This window comes from Macrobrachium rosenbergii, chromosome 17, assembly GCF_040412425.1.
Source record: "Macrobrachium rosenbergii isolate ZJJX-2024 chromosome 17, ASM4041242v1, whole genome shotgun sequence".
Taxonomy (NCBI): domain Eukaryota; kingdom Metazoa; phylum Arthropoda; class Malacostraca; order Decapoda; family Palaemonidae; genus Macrobrachium; species Macrobrachium rosenbergii.
This window is the reverse complement of record NC_089757.1, coordinates 40589966-40612364: the sequence shown is the minus strand read 5'-3', so window position 1 is coordinate 40612364 and position 22399 is coordinate 40589966. Positions and strand designations below refer to the sequence as shown.

The following is a 22399-nucleotide window of genomic DNA, read 5'->3' as shown; positions in this document are numbered from 1 at the left end:
AACAGCAATAAATCTGCTCCTGGAGGTGATGATATTTGCTTTGAAATGATTTGCCACCTAGCACCTTTGGCAAAATATAACAATTTTTAAAGTAAATTGTGTTTTTCCTAACTATACAAACCTGAGGTCCTTTACATTAGGAATTACTTTCAGGCGTAGGTTGGAAACAGCCGTTAAACTCTTGAGCAAGGTGGTTAGGCAGTAACTACCGCCAAGTAGGCGGGGATACCCGCCTGCCCGGATGTAAACATTCCAGTTTGCCTTTCGGTCCAGGTTCAGATTGAGGGGTGGCATGAGGTGGGCATAAAGTGTAAAGGACCTCAGGTTTGTATAGTTAGGAAAAATACAATTTACTTTAAAAATTGTTATTTGTTCCGACACAATATACAAACCCTCAGTCCTTTACATTAGGAAGACTCACTGGTCAAAAGAGCGAGGAGGAGTACCGTGCCTCTGATATATTGATCGGAGTGTAGGAACTGCAAGATCAAATGTCAGATACTGGACCTTTTCGCATGAGTGAGGAAACGTAACTCCTACGAAATAGGCTGGAAGGATCTAGAGTCGGAGGCAGTAAGGAAAAGCCGAGATAGGGTTCACTTATTGCCAGTCTCTCCTTCCTCCCCTTGCTAGAGGAAGGAGCGGAATTGCTTCTATGATTCTATAAGAAAAATAGAACGGGTGCTCAATGTGTAGTCTTACCGCATCAGTGCCAGTTCCAGCAGCTATTGGTTCGAGTCCTATTCTCATCCCTAAGGAGGAGAAGTTGGAGAACGGGGAAGGAGGAGGAAGAGAGGCCAGTCACTCTTGGAATCTTCTCACTTCCAGAACCAACGCCTTGGGCGAGATGCTACTCGTCCTCTTGAAGGAGTTGGGTAAGACAACACAACTTGTTGAGCAGCCACCACAGAGCCAAGGAAAAAGGGTTCCAAGGGCCTGTGGGCAAGACCGAAGGAAGAAGACAAAGAGACCACGTCTTGCTTCCAGACCGACAGAAACTTCCGGAATGCGAGGGATGGACCACGCCATCGACTTCGTGAGCTCTCAGGTGAAAGGTACCGGTATCGTCGTCGTCAGCTGCCAAGTACCTCTTTTCATCGCTTCACGAAGTCAGGAGGAAGATGTGTCCTTAGACACTTCTTCCTTGGGAGAGACAGTACTAGCGAAAACGTTGACAACATCCACGTTAGGAATGTCGAGCCTTTCAGAAAGTACCACAGCTCCCAATAGGGCAAAGTAATGAATAATCTGGATCATCGTCACAAAGTCCAAGGAGGAGGGGAACAAGAAGGACTCGAACCCAACAGTAGATGCCAATGGATTCGGAGTCAACCTACGACATCCCAGAAGGAGTCGAGGTATGATCCCCATCCCTGTTCTTCCATCTTCTATGCCAAGGCCAGGGTAAGATGAGAGATGGTCCTAAGAGAGCATATCTCTATCCGACGACTCTCGTAAGGCACGTGCAGAACACGGACAGGAACCATAAACAAGAGTCATATGCCAACCAGGAAACAGTTCCCTAGGAGAGCACGACTGAAGAAGCTTCTCGTCTGTAGCTAACTCTCGACTGAGGAGACGAAGGCTACTTCAGATAGAAGACTAGGTCGCAAGGGCCTACGTTCTTCACAAATGAAAGGGAGAGAAGCAACCCTCGGCGGAGAAGATGAGGAAGTCCAGACTTGACGAGCAACTCTGACCCGAGAAGAACTTCCGACAACGACACCACCAGCGAAGACGGATCCAGTCCCTGGGACAGTGTTGCAGAGGACTTCAAGGGATATCCAGCTATATCCGTTGCAGCTCGGCGAGAAAGCCTGTGCTTGCAAGGAAAGCTGGAAAGTCTCCCAGTCCTGAACACACAGGGATGTACTGCCTCAAGAACCGCTTCTTGTGTAGCTGCACAGGAGGATGGGTCAAGCAGAATTCTTCTCGATGCCTCGGCAATCACGTCGGATGAAGGCGAAGGCTTAAGTATTTGTCTGTAACTCGGGGTGAGCAATGTTTGTGAACCCCTAGCGAAATGGACAAATACGGAGGGAAAAAAACGTCGATATCGGGTTTTCACCAAAAAGACAGCATGCCTCAACGGAGCAGCCCCTGGTCTGGTATGAAGGAGGGAGGAAAAACTACCGACTTGTGTGCAGGGAGGCAACAGAAGGATGGTAGGGATTTCTCAGTCCAGCAGTCTCTGCATGAATCTTCGTGAAGAAAGAGTGAGCAGCATGTTCCGTCCCGATCACTCAAACCCGAGGCCAGGCTTGCCTACCAATACATCCCCACCAGGAATGCATCTGGTTAATTCAGCTGTCGAGTGTGCAATAGAACAACACTCAAGTACCTGCAAATGTCGAGGTGAAACAGGAGGAAAAAACGATTGCCTCTTGTTTGTCGACAAATGCCACTACTGTGGTTTTGTTGTTCAACGAAACCAGTGAGTGCCACAAAACCCATCCTGAATTCTCGGACAGCCAAAAGGCTACCCTGAGCCCAGGACGGTGATGAGAAGGTACTAATCGTCTCGGTCACACAACTTCAAGACAAGGTCTTACCAGTGTGCGCCTATTCCTCAATCTGTGAATCTGTAAGTAGACACAAGATGTGAGGGGAATATGCAAGCATATTCGAAGGTTCCTTCAATCAAGCATTAGCCTAACTCTTTCCTCATACATTGAAGAGGAAAGAACAGAGGAAAGGAAGCAGACTTCCATTCTCCACCATGGGGAAGCTTTTGCAAGATGACAGGGTACCGAGGCAATTAGCTCTAGCCGGCTGGCATTTCCCGAATCGGGAGCACGGGAGAGGTGGTGGGATGGAAGTTCGATGGAAAGAATTGCAGAGACCTAAGGGAAATAGATACTTCTCCTCAAGGAATCCATTCCCAGGTCTCGGCAATGTTGCTGCCAGTTCCAGAGACTCGATAAGTATCATTTCGTCCAGGCATCAGCAGTTGCAATCTTCTTCTGAAGCCTAGGATTTATTAGCTAAGGAGTTGAGGGGGGCTGGCTTGAACTCAAGGCCAAGTTGAGATGACTAAGACCCAAAGTTCTTGGCCATTGTCCAAAGGACAAGTCAGTCCCCTGGTGCGAACCTTGATTACCAAGGAATCTGGCAAATCTCTGAAAGAGAAAGGCAGAACCAAGTAATGGTCCGTTCCCAAGGGTCGAGCCAACTCGGGACTTACGAAACCAGAGATCCGAATTGGGACAAAGTCCTTCTGCTTAGCACCAGAATTGTCCAAAAAACTGTAGTCGGCAAGACCCTCCGAGGCAAGAAGAATTCATATTCTGTCGAGGCAGGGGTGGAAGCTTGGTGTCTCGACCTGAATTAACTCCGAAGAATAGAATTCATCAGGTCGAGAACGCTCTCGGAAGCCAGGACCGCGGCAGTCCACGACACTCTCGGTCCCTCGGGAACTGCAAGGGTTGCGAGTGATGAAGGTTATTCATTGGGGGAGCTGCGTTCCTGTCCAAGGGATCCTCGCACCGATTCGTCGGCGCGAAGTTCTCCGAGAACACAGGGGCGATCGTAACTTGAAGAGGAAGACCCTCGCTGTTTCCGATGCGTGAAACTCATGTACCTCTCCCCTTGGAGGGAGACCTTGACAGATCCCATGAAACCCTCCTCGGCTACCTGGTTATAATACGAGAGAATCGGGGGACCGATACCCAAAGCACGCCAGGCAGCCGAACTCCGAATGAAAATTTCATCGGAGCTCTCTCTGTCCGTCTCGCGCCTCTCAGAACAACCGAAAGGAGAAGAGAACAGGTGAGGAGAAAAGAGTATCCCTACCTGTCCTGCCAGATAAGCAGGAGAGGCGGACCGTGAGCAATAATCAACCGAAGGAGATTACTGCTACACGGGGAAAGAGAACTTGTGCCGTGGCAAAGCGCTTTCCTGGGAAGAGCAAAAAGTTCGCTCGAACATAACCGAGGACCCGAATCGGAAAAAACCGAGTAGGGCTGAGCCGATCACGCGAACGCGATCCAGCTGGTTGGTATGCGGCGGACTAGGAGGTAGGCGGGGCGAGCCGAGTCGAGCCAGTCTGGCGAGCTGAGCCGAGCCAGTCTGGCAAGCCGAGCCGAGCCGAGCCAGTCTGGCAAGCCAAGTCAAGCCGAGCCAGTCTCGTAAGTGCGACCGGGGGCTGAGCCGAGCCAATTGCGTGAACACAATCGTAACTGGGCAGGCCGGACTCGTCTGCTGTGAACAATTGCTAGTTTCCCGAACTCTAAACTCCTTTGAGGCCGAGGCCCCTCGAGAAGAAGGTTCAAAGGGGAATTCTGTGCCTGCTATCTTGCATGCTCGAACCCTAAAGTTCGAGACACAAGAATGAAGCCCACCCGAGCAACCGAAGCAGCTGGCGGGCAGTATCGAGACACCGCGTCTCGGCACCCAGACACCCGGGCGTCTCGGCACCCAGACACCTGGGTGTCCCGGCAACCAGACACCTGGGTGTCTCGGCACTTTCTCTCGTAGTGTGCCTCTCATAAGGAGAGCGCTCGTGATTCATAGAATTCGAGCTACCCACGAGACTTCCAAAAATCAGGAGCGGCTGCATTGTTTCCTAATAGATCGAAAGAGCCAAGCACAGAACCAGTCTTAGATGCAGACTTCCAAGACTGGCAACAAGGGCGTGGCCTCAAGAGGCCGCGCTCTCGCGGCCCCCGAAACGCAAGATCCCACAGGAGAATGCGAATCAGTTCCCGCCCGAGGGCGGGAAGAGCCAACGAGAGAAACTTGTCTCCCGGAAGAGAGTCAGTCCCTTAGAAGTCCCGCAGGACTTCCAAAGTGAATCTCTTCCCTGCTTCTTCTGATGTTCGAACCTACAGGATCGAGACACCAGGCTGGGAACCCAACCGAGCGCTGGCAAACACTCGGGGAGCGCTTGCAGTGCTGGCAGGAAGAGGAGCCGAGACACCTGGGTGCCTCGGCCCTTTCTCTCGCACTGCTCCCGAACTGGGCCCAGGAAAATCTCTCCAGACCAGATCGGGATACTTGATATTCCACAGAATCTCAAGCACTCGGAGCGGCTCGCGAACAAGCGCCCGAAGCAGCCCCCATCTTAGAGGCGGAACCTCTAAGACTCAGGAACGGGATCGCAAACTGAGGTCTGCGCGTCCGCGGCTTCCGGAACACAAAACCCAGGGCTATGCGAAGACGTATCCCGTGCGAGTGGGCCCAAGCTGACACGAGGGAGAAGACTCTCGTGAACACCTGGGGAGCAGTCGAGAGCCCGAAACAAAGTGCCCTGAATTGGAAGACCGACTCCCGAGGACAAAGCGGAGGTACTTGCGAGAGGACGGATGAATGGGTATTTGGAAATACGCATCCTTCAGGTCCACCGTAAGCATGAAGTCGTTCTCCCTGATGGAGGCCAGCACGGTTTGCGCTGTTTCCATCATGAACCAAGTCTGGCGAACGAGCTAAAACGGTTCAGGGAGAGAGGTCTATGACTGGTCTCCATCCCCTGAGGCTTTCTCTGGCAGAAAGACATGGCTGTAAAAGCCTGGAGACTGGTCCGACACGACTTCTACAGCACCCTTTGCTCAGCATGGCTTGCACTTCTTGCTGTAGTGCGGTGTCCTTCGAAGATCCTGGAACATAAGTCTGGAGATGGACCGAGAGTAGGTGAGGGGAGGCCGAGACTCGAGCGTGAGTAGATATCCCTCCCCGAAGGGCGTCCACTATCCAGGTCTCGGCTCCATGTCGCTGCCAAGTTGCCCAATGGCTCGACAGGCACCCCCCCACCTTCGGCAGTTTTCGGGGGGGAACGCCGCCCCTAGCGTTTCCCCTTCTTCTTCTTACCCTTGCCCCCTTTACCGGTTTGGAAAATGGGCTGAAAAGGCCGGGAGGGACCCCCCCCCCCCTTCTCAAGGATGAAGAAGGCTGGGTGTTTCCTCGGGACCCCTTCGAAGACTGGTACTTCTTAGGGGCCGAGGAAGTGCCAGCCTGGCCCAAAGACCTGGCTGCAGTGGAATGCGAAGACCCGGAGGTCTTGGCCACTGCCTGGTGGACAAGCCGGTCGCTGTCATCGGCACGGCACTTGTCCAGCGCGGCATCCACCAGCTCTCTGGGGAAGAGAGAGGAGGAACCCAGCAACGGTCCATTCCGCAGGGCGATAGCTGACTCGGGACCTACAGACCTGGCAAAGCGAGAGAGAACGGCATCCCTTCGCTTTAGCAGCAGGTTCGCCCACAGGATCGCAGTCTGGTGGGCAAGGTAGGAGATAGCCCTACCCCCAGACTAGCACAGTCTCCCAAAGGCAGAGTCCTCCCCAGCTACAATAGCACCTGAGGAACCAGCTACCTTCGATACTGTGTAGGACCACAGATCGAGCCAGGAGACTGCTTGGAAGGCCGCCATGGCGGTGGCTTCCAGGGTTGCAGCTTCTTGCTGAGAGAGGGAGATACTCTCCGCAGTCAATTGCTGCAACGACAGACCCGGATCCAGACGAGTCAGGTCCGGGTCAACCTGCTTAGTCAGTAACGCCCCTTCAACTGGAGTGTAGAGGCGCTTCTGTCGAGGCAGAGGAGGAGGAAGGAGCTTGTCCGAGCAGCTCGAACGAAGTGAATTGTCTTACCCAGACACAAGACCGTTCACCTGGTCGAGTACCCCCTCGGCAAGCGTGGATCACGGCAGCCCCACAGAAGCCTCAGGTTCCTTCTTGCGTCCCCAGAGGGATTCGAGGTGCGACGGACGATCCACAGACGAGGCCATGGTCCCTTCCCCAAGGTCATTGTGCTGACGAATCAGCGCGATAACCTCCGCAAAAGTCCTCTGTATTTCGGGGGAGTCTGCATCCTGGGGCAGAGGACCCTCGAGTCCCTCCAGAGTGCGGTCCTCCCGAACTACTCTCCCCACAGGAGGGAGAACCTTGGCAGACCACCGTGAACCTTACTGAACCACGCGGGCGTAAGACCTGGTCTAGCCGAGGACCGAGCCAGGTTTGTACCCCACGCGGTAGAACCCTGAGGAGAACACTCCCCAAAGTTCTTCCTCTCCGACTCACGCCCCCTGGAAGAAACCGAAGGGGCAGAGGGGATAGGCAGGCAAGGAAGATCGGGCGCTCCCACTGGCTTTACTGGCAGAACCAGCAGAGGCAGTAGGCCGAGAGCGGTCACCAACCCGCGGTGATGATGAGCTCTCGGGTCAAGGAGACTGCTTTAGCCCAGGCAAAGCAATCTCCTGAGGAGAGCGGAGCGGCTCGCGGGAGCCGAGCCGCGCACTCGCCTCCCCCGAGCCAGGCTGGCCGCATGGACGTGGCCAGGGACTGGGAGGAGTCGAGCGTGCGGCTGGCTGGGGCAAGCTTGCGCTGTCCTCTGGACGCACCCCAGTCTTCTTCGAGGCCGTAGCCTCTCGGGAAGACTGAGCAGGGGACCTCTTCTCCACCTCTCCTTGCGTTTGGCCCCGCAGGGCCGAAGCGCTATCCCGGGAACCTGACTTGGCACTTAAAGGAGTGCCAGCAGGAAGAGCCGGAGCACCTGCATGCCCAGGCTCTTTCTCTCGCCCCATGCCCTGGTCTGTACGGCGAGAAGTTTCTCCCGTATCAGACTGGGGTACCCAGGTCTCCTTGGGGACCCAGGTACTCGGAGCAACTCGTGAACGAGTGTCCGACGCGGACTCACTGGCCTTCGAAGCAGGAATTTTCTTAGGCACAGCGGGGTGGAGTGCAGGCCTTGGTCTGCACGCCCTTGGCTCCCGATGCCACTGACCTGGAGGCCAGGGCAGCAGTTCCCTGATCCGAGGATCGGGAAGAGCCGACAAGAGATCGCACTGCCTTCCCTATGGAAGGAGGCAGACCCTTAGATGCCTCGGTGCAAGACTTCTTGGGGGGGGAGAGACAGGCTTCTTCTTCTTTGGCTCCGAAGCCTCGGAAGGAGAAGCAGAAGAGGCAGTAGACGAAGACGACGATGATGACGAAGACGAAGATAAAGACGATGACACCTTTCTAGACCTCTTCTTCTTCTTCACCATCTGCTTCAGGAACGCTGTCAGATCCCAAAGCCAGGAGGGTGTGAACGAAGACTCAGAAACAGCAGGAGGGGCTGCAGCAGGAGGTACATTCCGGGCAGAGACCGCAGAGCTCGAGCCAGAATTTGCCTGGGTGGAAGCAACCATGTGTCGGCCAGCAACAAAAGTGGGCGGGGCCGGGAATGCAGGCGCCGCCCCTCCCGCGTGGATAGTCATGTCAGGCCGCGCCAGGGTCAATGGGATGGGGACAGGAACAGACGAAGGGCCGGGCTGGAACATAAGGCGAGGAACAGTGGTTGTAGACAAGCCAGGGTCAGCAACGGGGGCAGCGACAGTCACTTTCAGGTATGATGACGTCACCATGTAGGCGGGGCCAGCTCACGTGAACGGGGCCAGGAAGCCAGGCGGCAGCAGTACAGCATGTTGCAACGCAGGGGAAGCCGAAACCTGGGTGTCGAGGTGTGAGGCTACCGACACCGGGAGCTGCGCAAACCTGGACATGGTGATGGTCGTAGTAGTGGCTGTCGTTGCCGAGTGAGTGGTAACTGGAGCGGAGGACAGCGGAGCCAATCCCTCCAATGATGTGCCAGGTAGGCCCAGGTGTAGCCAAGTTGAGGTTGGGTTCGAAGCCTGGCTATCCAGCCCGAGACCTGAAGCAAGAGTCGGGTTAGTACGGGAAGCCTCCATCCGCTCTGGAGGAAAAAACTCCCCTTCAGAACGGGAAGAGACCTCCAAGAGGATGTCCCGGTCCAACTCTCCCCCGTGCCCTTCCACAAATGATGAAACGAAAGAGGAAGGGGAGGGGGAGTCCTCACTCGAGGGAGAGGGAGCAAGCAGGGGAAGTTCGCCGGGAGGGAGAAACGAGCCTGACACATTCGCCACCACTGGAGTCGTCGGGGGGCTGTTTCCCTCGGACGACTCCTTGGTAGGCTTACGACGGTAATGTCTCCTCCCCTCAAACTTCTTCCATTGCTCGGGGGACCAAGAGCAACACTCACTACAAGGGTCGTCGCGTGAAAACACACGTCCCCTGCAAGATGTACAGAGGACGTTTGGGTCCACGTCGACTCTAGACCGAAAAGAGTTACATTTTTTACCTCCCACCCCAGGACATACACGCTGGGGATAGGAAGGCTTGGTTGATTTATCCATAACAAAAAAGGTAAGATTTCCCACCAAATTATGAAGAAAGAAAGCTGTCAGGCAGAGAGCGGCGAAGAACAACGTCTGTGCGCTACAACGGCCGAAAGCAAATTGGAATGTTTACATCCGGGCAGGCGGTACTCCCGCCTCCCGGACAGTAGTTAACTGCCTAACCACCTTGTTTGAAGTTCAACGGCCGTTTCCAGCCTATGCCTGAAAGTAATCCCTAATGTAAAGGACCGAGGGTTTGTATATTGTGTCGGAACAAACTACTTTGACATAAAGAGCAAGTAATTGGTTTATTTCCTGTATGAGTTCTCAAATTCACTATGGTAAAAAATTTCTGGTTCTGCCTGTACTCCCACATAACATACGAAGGTTCGTATCCTTGGGAACAAATGATTTCCCTTTTTCAATTCTGATGCCGAGCTAAGCCTAAACAATTAGAATGTTCCTAACCTCATGAGTTAAACTTTAAACCATACATGAACGACAATACTCATAAACATACAAATAATCTTTTAAATACTTACGGAAAAATAAAATGGAAAGCAGTCCTAACCCGTTCCCAACTAAACCAAGAGACACACTTCCTTCTTGATGATCAAGTACTTCAACTTCACTTTCTGAGGACCTCTGACCAGTCTGCATTTGGTGCATCACAAATTATCTGCAAGATAAAGAAACTGATCATTATAAATATACAGGAAGTGTATTCGGCTTAAATTAGTATACAGGCATTAAAGTTTTCCACAGTAACAATCAATATACAATGCCCTACAGACTAAAGCAAATACACTATATCCATTAGTAAAATAATTGATGTTTCATGTGACTACAGGTCTCCTTCAAACCTGTTTCAATGTCCTTCTATTTCAGACCATCTTTGAGGACAAATGAACAGTCCAACTGACCTGACTGCATACCCTACTTCCTATAACAGGATGCTGCATAGAGCACTGTCGTCACCAAGAAGTCTGTCGTATGGGCAGCGAAGTGTGGTGTTGGCCCAAAGAGAAACATTTGTCAGGGACATTTGGTCAAAAAACTGAAAGAAGGCATTTTAATACCAGGGCTGCTGAAGGGATACCATTTTCCTTTTCCCTTCCATTCAACCTTCGGCTGAAAACCCTCATTACAGACAGAGTCAACAGATGTTAATAAACCCAACAGGGCGCCAAAAGGGAAGTCAACCTGCACAGAGCGAGATACAAGCTACAGGAAAGCATGCCAAATACATAAACACGAGGGAACAGAAACTAAACCAAAACTTCCCGCAGATACAATATCATGCAAAACTCTCCCACAACCTTAGCCTAGCCTAGGCTTTATAAGGTAGCCTAGCCTAGGCTATATAAGGCAGCCTAGCCTAGGTTATATAGGGCAGCCTAGCTTAGCCTAGGATATATAGGGTAGCGCAGCCTTGCCTAGGATATATAGGGTAGCCTAGCCTACGCTATACAGAGTAGCCTAGCCTTGGCTACATAGGGTAACCTAGCCTAGCCTATATAAGGTATCCTAGCCCAAGCTACAGTGGCAGGCAATCATAGCCAATCTGGCACTCCTTGAGGTGACCAGGGGATCCTCTCCTCTGCAGAAAATGGTGACAATACTCAATCTAGGCCGACAAATGCCACTGGAGGATAGAGAAGAACAACTAACGTCTTTAGGGGTCACCCTCAGTTAGGTTAGGCTGGGACGTCTCCCCTGTGGCCTAACTTAGCCTAACCAGCCTATGATAGAATTAAGGCAAATTTAATAATATTCAAGGGGGTATCCGGCCCCCTGATGACCATGATATCTATCTAGTTCCCTAAAACACCTAAATTGGTGTTAAATCGGGCACCTACATCGATCCCCTGAGGGCGGCTTCGTACATCAACAGGTCAAGACCACGTATGACGGAATTAGGGCGATTTCAGTTATATAAGAGGGGTATCCGCCCCCTTGGACCCTTGATACCTATCCATTTCCCTAAAACACCTAAATTGGGATTAAATAACCCCCTCTACATCGATCCCCTGAGGGAGGCTTCTTCGTACATCACGAGGTCGATACCACGAGCGCCGTCACTTACGTCTGAAAGTCCCTTATTTATTTCCGTCCCGCGACGCAAAACCGACGTCTTTTGTTTCAGAGACGTCAAGGGATAATTATAGATGGTCAAAATGCGTCACTGCGACGCATTTCCGGCGTCGTTGCGACGAAAACGAGGCGGAAATGAGACGTTTTGCCTCTAATAAGGGAGAAGAAGTGTCACGTCCCTCAATTTAGGGAGAAGAAGAAACGTAAACAAACCGAGGGTGAAGTTGTAGTAGTAGTATTAAGAGGCTGGATCTTCCTTTGTAACGGCTCCTCCTCCTCCTCCTTCTTTATTCCTCCTTTCTTTGTGTCTATTTAAGTCTTTCTGTCTCTGTAAAGCCATAATTCTTTCATTGTAAACTCTTTCTTGTTTCCAGTTTCCCATTTCATCAGCAGATCTGTAAATAAAAGGATATTAAGTATATATCAGTTCCTCTTCATAGTCGAAGCAGACTCTCTCTCGTATGGTATATAGTAAGAGTAGTATTAATAGGCTGGATCTCTCTTTGAAACGGCTCATCCTCATCCTCCTTTTATCCCTTCTCAGGTCAGGATAAGGGACAAAAAAATGGGCTGATGAAAGTCATGAAGTATATATATATATATATATATATATATATATATATATATATATATATATATATATATATATATATATATATATATATATATATATATATATATATATATATATATATATATATATATATATATATATATATATATATATATATATATATATATATATATATATATATATATATATATATATATATATATATATATATATATATATATATATATATATATATATATATATATATATATATATATATATATATATATATATATATATATATATATATATATATATATATATATATATATATATATATATATATATATATATATATATATATAGATTTTATATATATATATATATATATATATAATATATATCATTATATATATATCTATATATATATAATATATATAATATATATTTATTATATATATATATATATATATATATATATATATTCCCTGAAATGTTTCATTTTAAATTTACTGTGCATATTCAGTCATAGTGTGATGAAGCGAAAGAGGTGCTACAAAGTGGAAGTAGAAGTCGCACAGTTGCAAAATCACTGCAGTCAGCAGATAGTTCAATTGCTTCAGCTGTTTTGGCTCGATGAACACACAATATTGACGCTGATATGTGAGGCAACCGACTGAGTTGGTATGCAAGTACATAAGTTCGTGCGTTAGAAAAATGGAGATTGTGTCTAATTGTGCCCAAAAGTTAGGTCTGATTGATTATTAACTAAGCGAGAGCGATATCGTCCAGACGTGGCTTTGTGTGTTTCCAATTTCTTAGAAACCGGCAGTTAAGGTAAATCCAGACTTCCCTTTTTTTTCCTGTGTGGACTGTGAACTCGTGAATTTACCATATCCAAGACACTTATGAATTTGTGGGGAGAACTGGACATAGTCATTTATGTCACTTTAATATTATATTTTATTGTGTTCTGATTTGACATTGGTTAACCATACATTTTAGATTTCCATTATTATGTCATATGCTTGTATACTGTATTTGTGGGAGATTACTATTTGTTTGATTTTCAACAGATGTCTGTAGGGGTGCTGTGGTGATAGAGAAAGGACACTGCAATCTTTGCAGTTTAGTGGTTGTTTCAATGTGGTTGACTTTAAGACTAGACGTATAATGTCTAAGATGGAATGTGGGGGAGTTTTGAGTGTAAAGGCTTTTAACCAGAGTAAGGTTAAATCTTGAATTAGACTGTTTTGACTTGATAATTCATTTACTATGCATTTTAATCTTTTCTTTGTTAATTCATTATTTGTTGGGTTTGTTTGATAATAAATCTATTTATGTAGGAAAGATTGTGTTTCCTTAGAGTATTCATTTTGAGGATGGTGTTGAGTGCTGAGTACCAGAGAGAGAGAGAGAGAGAGAGAGAGAGGGTTGCGGGTTACCACGTTTTCTGAGATAGACCGCAAAAACACGTTACGTAGCATTTCTTAAGAAATGTTGAATCTGTAGTGTGTAACATATATATATATATATATATATATATATATATATATATATATATATATATATATATATATATATATATATATATATATATATATATATATATATATATATATTATGCATTTCTTATATGCTTAGATTCCTATGTTAATGCAGTTGTTCAATAGGCTATACTAGATTTGGGTTGTGTTACTCTCATGGGAATATGGTTCTCCCAAGTGTGTAAGTCTATAATAATAATAATAATAATAATAATAATAATAATAATAATAATAATAATAATAATAATAATAATAATAATAATAATAATTAGTAAAAATAACAAAAATTCTTCTTCTTCGTTTTAACATGCTTTTTCCCATTTTTATATGGGGTAAGCATGATGCCTTCTTTTCGAAGGACTTTGATTTGGCGTTGAGGTAAGCCGTAGCCTCGGTAATAATAATAATAACTAGCAGATGCTCGCTATTGCTCGCATTTGCTAGTTCCCATACCCATAACCATACCCATACCTATACCTGTATCCATACCATACCCATATCCATACCCATACTTGTATCCATACCATATCCATACCCATAATAATTAGTCTTACGATTTCAGCTGAGGGGAGGGTTGGGGATGACTGTTTCTGAGGATTCCTTGGACAAGGTTTTGATTCTCTGAGGAACTTCTTCAGCGGCGGCGCCTCCAGGAGCACCCGGAGACTGCCTGTCTTCAGAGCTCCCCAACAAAGGAGAAGAAGAAGAGAAAAGAAGGCGGAAGACTGAGAAAACCAAGAAGAAGATGAATTCTCCAGAGACAAGCCAAGAATGATGAGGACTCCGAAGGAATCCCGTGGACGCTGGAGTCTTCTTAGGAGCAGATCCTTCTTCTTCTTCTTCTTCGCTTCCGGAAGCTCGCTCGCTCACTCCTTCCCTTCTTCAGATAAGGATCAGGGGGACGTGGCAGATTCTAAAACTAGTCTTGGTGAAAGCCAGAGTAAACGGTTAACATTACAGAATGTTTCCCTTACAAGTATTTGCGTTGAATGTGCTCGTACTAGTACTCATCGCCTGTGAATTGTGCAAGATGCCTTGTGCTCGAGGAATAAATGGACACTTTTGGGAAAATCATCATCACATCGTCATCGCCGAGTCTTGGACTCCTCCAGAGGTTGTGGAAACACAACCACCGAACAGCGTAGGCGTTGATACGTCGTTGTCGGCCCTTGCCGGTGCCTTCCCTTGGGTGGCCTTGATGGCAGGGCTCTTGGCGTTGTCTGTTGCTGCTGTTTTTTGCTGGAGGCAGAAACTCTTTGGAAGCGATGCTCTCGATTGTGAAGAGGACGACCTGGAAGTGGCCCCCTCAGTGGATGCAAGTCTTATATTTGAAGGTCTGGAAAGCTCTGAGGAGGAGGAACTTGACAGCCCTGATTATGATTATGGTGGTGAGGAGGAGGAGGAGGAGGAGGAGGAGGAAGAAGAAGAAATTCTGGAAACAGAAACAGAAGAGCTCGAAACCACCGAGGAGGAGGAGGAAGAAGAAGAAATTCCGGAAACAAAAGAGCTCTACAGCACTGAGGAGGAGGAGGAGGAGGAGGAGATAGAACTGGAAGACACCTACCACGTACCCGAGTTGCTGAGACAAAATCGAGGACAACTGGATGAGGAAAAAGAGAGGTTAGCAGAGGAACTGGAAATCAGGAAAGTTCACGGAACTCAACTGGAACTGCTGTTGAACGAAGCGAAGGAAGAGATAGCGTGGCTTCGAAACCAAATCTTGGACAAGGATCTTCTGCTAGAAAAGAAAGCAGCTGAGAGAATACAACTGAAAAGAGAAATCGAAATTTTGAACATTGAAAAAGGAAAGTTGGAAGATGACTGTGAACTGGCTTTAAGTCGAGGTGATGTCTTGGAATCTCGATTGGTCTCGGCAACAGAAGCCCTAAACACCGAAAGAGCGAAGACTGAGATCACTGGTGCAGAACTTGAAATCATTAAGAACTGGGTCTCAGAATTAGGAGGAGAAAATGCCCTAATTAAGGAAGAATTGGGAGACAAACGCCTGGACATTACTTTCCTCAGGAAAAAGTTAGGAGACGAACAAGAGAAGACCCAGGTTCTGAAAGAAGAAGTCCAGGTCATGAAGGACTGGGTCTCGGAATTAGGAGCCGAAAATATCAAGCTGAAGGAAAGCTTAGAAGAAGCACTCCCGGAAGTGGCCACACTCAAGGACTCGTTACTAAATGAGAAAAGGGAAGCTCTTCATCGCAGGGACCAGCAGATAGCAAATTTCGTCAACGCAGAACGAAAATTAATAAGTGAGAAACAAGATCTGGAAGACAAATTAGATGCTGCCCTCAATCGTGGAAAGGAGCTGGAGAGAGAGAGGAGTGAGATGAGAGTGCATCACCAGGAGAGGCTCCAGGAAGAGGACAAGGAGAAAGAGAAGCTAAGGGAACGGGAGGAACAGCTGCAGGACAACTTGGAGAGAGCTTTGCACCAACAGCAGAACTTGGAGCGCTCCTTAAAACGTGCAGAAGAAGAGACCTGCTCTTTGAAGAGGGCAGAAAGCATGAACCTTCGTGAGCTGGAACAAATTAGGAAAGAATGCGAAGGCTTGAGAGAAAAGTGTAGGATGCAGGAGGAGAATACAATTAAAGAACGAAGACGTGCCAGGGAGCACCTAAGGATGCAAGAAGAAGAACTGAGAAATCAGGATAGGTACATGTTAATGGCACTCCTCCATGGGACTGCTCAGAGGAACTTCCACCTGGAACACATTGAACTGGACCGTGGAAGCAAAAGACTGGACAACAACAGCGAAGAAGCGAAGCCACACAGTTGTGTCGAAACAACTGAGGGAAGAAAAGACCGGGGCCAGGTTGAGGACCTACTTGACCAACTGTGCAAGTTAGAAGAGGAACAGTCCTGGAAGTACCGCAATGCCCAACGAGAGAAGGATGACTACGGGAAGCAGTGGGAGGACCTGACGCAGATGGTAGAGGATCTGATTCAGGGAGACGAACGAAAGGATTGTTAAAGAAGCCCAATCTGAGGCAGCAGGAAGGACGCAGGGCTTGAGACTTCCGAAGGGCAGTGTGGATGAGTCACAGGTTGATTTGACAACTGCGGGGTCGAAGACGCACCTCTGGCGGCATGGGAGGGACTCCAAGACCCTTCCTAGGTTCCTTTGAAGGCGTCCCCCAACGCCTTCCCAGGTTCCTCTGAAGTAGTTTTACCCCACAACTTCCGAGATTCCTGTGAAGGTGTTCCCCCACACCTTCTGAGGTTCCTCTGAAGGGGTGTCTGGGGTTCCTCCCTAGCTGCCTTTGGTGTGCGTTCGACAACGCAGTTGTCAAGCCAGTCTGTGGCCCATTCATTTGGAGTTGTCTGGATGTCATCGGTCGAGCTCTTCTCCTAAAGGAAATCAGTAGCTATCAGGTCCACTTAAGGTTGGGTATACCATTTCGAGACATAGGCAACTTTGCCTCTGTCATCGAAACTGGATTTCTACCCACCTTTTGCATGGTGGCCTGTCTCCTAAACGGTTACGACAAGGTGACAAGGAGATCAGTAGCTGTCAGGGCCACTAAAAGTTGGGTACCCAGTTCCAGACATAGGCAACTTTGTCTCTGTCATCGAAACTGGATATCTGCCCACTTTTTGCATGGTGGCCTGTCTCAAGGAGATCAGTAACTGTCAGGGCCACTTAAGGTTGGGTATACCAGTTTGGGACATAGGCAACTTTGCCTCTGTCATCGAAACTGGATTTCTGCCCACTTTTTGCATGGTGGCCTGTCTCCTTAAGGAGATCAGTAGCTGTCAGGGCCACTTAAGGTTGGGTATACCAGTTCCAGACATAGGCAACTTTGCCTCTGTCATCAAAACTGGATTTCTGCCCACCTTTTGCATGGTGGCCTGTCTCCTTAAGGAGATCAGTAACTGTCAGGGCCACTTGTGGTTGGGTATACCAGTTTGAGACATAGGCAACTTTGCCTCTGTCGTCGAAACTGGATTTCTTTCACCTTTTGCATGGTGGCCTGTCTCCTTAAGGAGATCAGTAGCTGTCAGGGCCACTTAAGGTTGGGTATACCAGTTTGAGACATAGGCAACTTTGCCTCTGTCATCAAAACTGTTTTCTGCCCACCTTTTGCATGGTGGCCTGTCTCCTTAAGGAGATCAGTAGCTGTCAGGGCCACTTAAGGTTGGGTATACCAGTTCCAGACATAGGCAACTTTGCCTCTGTCATCGAAACTGGATTTCTGCCCACCTTTTGCATGGTGGCCTGTCTCCTTAAGGAGATCAGTAACTGTCAGGGCCACTTAAGGTTGGGTATACCAGTTTGAGACATAGCAACTTTGCCTCTGTCATCGAAACTGGATTTCTGCCCACCTTTGCATGGTGGCCTGTCTCCTTAAGGAGATCAGTAGCTGTCAGGGCCACTTGAAGGTTGGGTATACCAGTTCCAGACATAGGCAACTTTGCCTCTGTCATCGAAACTGGATTTCTGCCCACCTTTTGCATGGTGGCCTGTCTCCTTAAGGAGATCAGTAACTGTCAGGGCCACTTAAGGTTGGGTATACCAGTTTGAGACATAGGCAACTTTGCCTCTGTCATCGAAAACTGGATTTCTGCCCACCTTTTGCATGGTGGCCTGTCTCCTTAAGGAGATCAGTAGCTGTCAGGGCCACTTGTTGGTTGGGTATACAGTTTGAGACATAGGCAACTTTGCCTCTGTCATCGAAACTGGATTTCTGCCCACCTTTTGCATGGTGGCCTGTCTCCTTAAGGAGATCAGTAGCTGTCAGGGCCACTTAAGGTTGGGTATACCAGTTCCAGACATAGGCAACTTTGCCTCTGTCATCGAAACTGGATTTCTGCCCACCTTTGCATGGTGGCCTGTCTCCAAGGAGATCAGTAACTGTCAGGGCCACTTGGTTGGGTATACCAGTTTGAGACATAGGCAACTTTGCCTCTGTCATCGAAACTGGATTTCTGCCCACCTTTTGCATGGTGGCCTGTCTCCTTAAGGAGATCAGTAGCTGTCAGGGCCACTTAAGGTTGTTGGTATACCAGTTTGAGACATAGGCAACTTTGCCTCTGTCATCAAACTGGATTTCTGCCCACCTTTGCATGGTGGCCTGTCTCCCTCAAAGGAGATCAGTAGCTGTCAGGGCCACTTAAGGTTGGGTATACCAGTTCCAGACATAGGCAACTTTGCCTCTGTCATCGAAACTGGATTTCTGCCCACCTTTTGCATGGTGGCCTGTCTCCTTAAGGAGATCAGTAACTGTCAGGGCCACTTAAGGTTGGGTATACCAGTTTGAGACATAGGCAACTTTGCCTCTGTCATCGAAACTGGATTTCTGCCCACCTTTTGCATGGTGGCCTTTCTCCTTAAGGAGATCAGTAGCTGTCAGGGCCACTTAAGGTTGGGTATACCAGTTTGAGACATAGGCAACTTTGTCTCTGTCATCGAAACTGGATTTCTGCCCACCTTTTGCATGGTGGCCTTTCTCCTTAAGGAGATCAGTAGCTGTCAGGGCCACTTAAGGTTGGGTATACCAGTTCGAGACATAGGCAACTTTGTCTCTGTCATCGAAACTGGATTTCTGCCCACCTTTTGCATGGTGGCCTTTCTCCTTAAGGAGATCAGTAGCTGTCAGGGCCACTTAAGGTTGGGTATACCAGTTCGAGACATAGGCAACTTTGTCTCTGTCATCGAAACTGGATTTCTGCCCACCTTTTGCATGGTGGCCTGTCTCTTTAAGAAGATCAATAGCTGTCAGGGCCACTTAAGTTGGGTATACCAGTTTGAGGCACAGGCAACTTCGCTTCTGTCATCGAAACTGGATTTCTGCCCACCTTTTGGATGGTGGCCTGTCTCCTTAAGGTCCATAACATCAGCTAGGATTTGTAGCCACTGTATGCCCATAAACTTAGCTAGGTTCTAAGTCAAGGATGAGGTTTAAGTCTCAAGGTTTAGGTCAAGATTCTTCAAGGTTACTGTTAGTGCCTCAGAGTATTGAAATGAGTATTTCCCTTCATCTGATCTCACAATGGACTGCGACTTTAGTGAAATGCTCTGAACTGGGGCATTCAATGAGAGGCCAGTCAAGAAATACCCAGAACTTTCTGATCCCTAAAGCAAGGAATTGATTTCGTCCATAATCAGCAGTTCAGTGGTGCAGCATCTGTTGAGGACTGCCGAAAGGCATTTGCAAATATGGTGCCAGAAGTTCTAAGAATGTTCCCACAGGATGACATTGATTTTCTGGGATGAAATCTCCCTCACTCTCGTCAAAATTTCTTGTATCGAACAGCTTCACTTTTCCCTTAATTTCAAATTATTTCGATGCTGTAAAAGCTTCAAAGGCTTTTTTTTTTTTTTTGCACAAAACGCTTCTTCATATGCAAAGTATGCATAAAAAGATCCTCTGAGTTGAGTTTAATCTGATTATTAATAATAAGCCAAAAGGCTTCATATAGTCATACACTTTCATCATCACCTTGAGTTGTCACCATGCCTGTATTTGGTCGAGGAGAGCTTTTTGGTATGTGAAAAAAGGTACTATGTCCTCCCAGTGCCTTGGGAGGCAACAGGAAGAGCCCCTTAGGGTCAGGAATACCCAGAATATGATCACTGACACACTCAGGGCCTCGAAACTGAGCTGCCATGGACTTTGACGACCCGGTCATTTGTCCACCTGAGTTTTGTCCCATCGAGAATGGACGTGAGGTGCACTGTAGGCATTACTTTAAGGTTCTTTGCAGTGTCCCTTCCATGGCTCCTAGCTGCAACCTCCATTCATATTCTCTTCTTCCATCTGACTTTCCACCCTCTCCTAAAACTTGTTTCATCGTGCTTCAACTGCTTTGAGGTTTCCTTCCTGTTACACCTTTCTAACCTCTTACTGACTATTTCCCTTTCAGTGCTGAATGACTTCTTAGGTCCCAGTGCTTGGCCATTGGCCTTAAATTCAGTATTCCATCAAGAATGGGGCTGGCATAGTCACCCTTGCGGTATATCTCCGACTGGGATGGTTTCGAATGCGGCGCTAAAAGGCACAAAGCCACCAGACCTCCCTAGGAAGCGAAAGAGAAAGTTGGGAGGTGTAGATTAGCATAGGTCATGAGGAAGCGGAGTACAGCATAGTAAATCGATGCAGGAAGAGGGAAGCAGGAAGACTTATATAGGAAGGGAAGTGAATGGGAGAAGGCATCCCAGCAATTAGCCGAGTCAACTACAGAGATCGAAGGCACAGATAATGCATTCAAAAAGGGTTTAAGGGCTGCTTGCAGCATCCCTTTGATCCCTAGCTGTACCCATATTTTTATCCATTTTTTTTATGTAGCCTTTTACTTGACCTCCGATCCTGCTTCCTTCTTCTGTCTTGCTGTCCAGCCACTCTAATTCCCTTTTTTAAACTGTCTTAAGTCCTGAGTGGCTGGCTGGAAGTGCTGGGCTTTATGTAGCCAGATCTTCATGAAGTAACCGTAACCTACCCTAACCCTGACCTAGGACATGGGGTCTTACTGATCAGATCCCCAAATTGATCTTGTGAATTGTCTTCCTTAGTTTTGCATTGAGTTTGAATCACTGAGGATAGTATAAAGTTCTAAATTTTTTACAATAACTTTATATCCTAGATGGGACATTCACTGTTGCACTGAACGTTGGCGAGGCAGGAAAAATCGGACGGGGCTGGAAATATGAGTAAAACTGTAGAAGAAATATAAAAGTTTTTCTTGGATAAGAAAATGATGGACATATTAATTAAGACATTTATTCATTCCTACGAGAGTACAAACTGGAAATCTTTCATTTGCTTTTGGTTATTGAAATTTGGCAACCAGGTAGTCAGTCAGCGGCAGGTAGGCAAAGGGTTAGGATTCCCACCCTCTTAGGTGACCTGACTATTAACACTCACTCTTTCTTCGACCCCACCAGGGTGAAGATGCCTACGCTGCTGGAATTTTCACTTGAATATCATCGTTGAAGATCTTTTACTCCTTTGGCACTGGATGAGTATCAAGTGCCTTTCAGGGATTTCCTTCAATAACTCCTGCTTCGACTGTTCCTGGATGTTCCCTTCTGTGGCTAACCCGTGCTTGGATTGTTCCTGGGTGTTCCCCCCTTCTGGCTGTCCAGTCCGTTAGGGAGGAAAAATCTGCTGTGCTCTTGACAAGGCGGGAACTTCCGATGGAGGTTCCCATATGGTGGCTTCCCCATGGTGTCTGACAAAGACTACGGAGTTAATAAAGGCCCCGTGGCCTTCTTGGGTCCCTTGGCCACAGAATCATTTGCTATTGCTGTTTCTGCCTTCTTAGTCACGATTCCTGCCTCAACTCCACATTTGATGGTCAAGAAAGAAAAAGGTCAAAGCAGTGCAAGCAGGCTCAGAAGACTGTCCTTCGCAAGAAGGCCCACAGAGTCTCATAGAATTCTCTCTTCTTCCTCGAAGAGGAAAGACAGTCCATTCTTTACAGATGTGATGAATTTCAGGATCTGCCTTGTGACCAAAAATAGCACAGTATAGTTTCAAGGTACACAGCCCCGTGCCATGCAGTATACACCCCATCGGGGTATAGATAGCTAAAATCACTGTTGGCTGCACATACTAGTTTTTGAGGATTAAGTAAAATAAGAGATTTGTATGTATGGAACATTAAAAATGCTTCAATATTTTGCACTATTCATCTAAAATCACTGACTCGTGGAGTTGTTTCAATAACCTTTGTTAGTTCTTATGTCACACGAGTCGAAAACTTTTGGGAATCGAGCTCTTTGATTTAATGTTTAACGTCTGGTTTTTGCATGAATGTCCCTCTCGCATTCTGTCGTGCAGTTTCCTCTAATTGTGGGTTTGATTCTGTACTTGCAGAGGTCTCCTGCCCGCAGAAGTCTAAGCGATGAATTCTCTAATCATCAAGTATGTAGGAAAGGGAAGACGGTGGATTTCTGCTGCTGAAATAGGGTGTTTGGCCATCAGGGAATTCTCCAGCTCTTCCAGTTGAATTTGCGAATATGTTGAATTATTTGTCTATAGTTTTATAAATTCTCTGTTGAAATTCAGTTTTAGATATAAGGTGTTGCTGTGTTGTACACCCAAGATAAAGCAGTTATTGCAAGTTCAGTTATTGCATTCAGGATTAT

The 22399-nt window shown here is 47.5% G+C and overlaps 2 protein-coding genes across 4 annotated transcripts in view; one reads left to right on the top strand and one right to left on the bottom strand.

Moving 5' to 3' along the window:
- Positions 1-22399, bottom strand: part of LOC136847897 (gastrula zinc finger protein XlCGF57.1-like) — a 54859-nt gene that overhangs the window by 11330 nt on the left and 21130 nt on the right. The window contains exons 1-2 of one of the 3 annotated variants that reach the window (XM_067119937.1): positions 11192-11413; positions 9648-9784 (exon numbers count right to left, since the gene is read on the bottom strand). The gene's annotated coding sequence lies outside the window, so the exon portion shown is untranslated. The other 2 variants (XM_067119938.1, XM_067119939.1) reach the window with 2 other exon arrangements.
- On the top strand, positions 14330-16282 carry LOC136847634 (trichohyalin-like). The gene has a single exon (XM_067119348.1). It carries the CDS (start codon positions 14330-14332, stop codon positions 16280-16282), a length of 1953 nt encoding a protein of 650 aa, XP_066975449.1.

Coding starts and splice junctions, on each gene's coding strand:
- LOC136847634 (XM_067119348.1), top strand. CDS start 14,330: ATGCCTTGTGCTCGAGGAATAAATGGACACTTTTGGGAAAATCATCAT.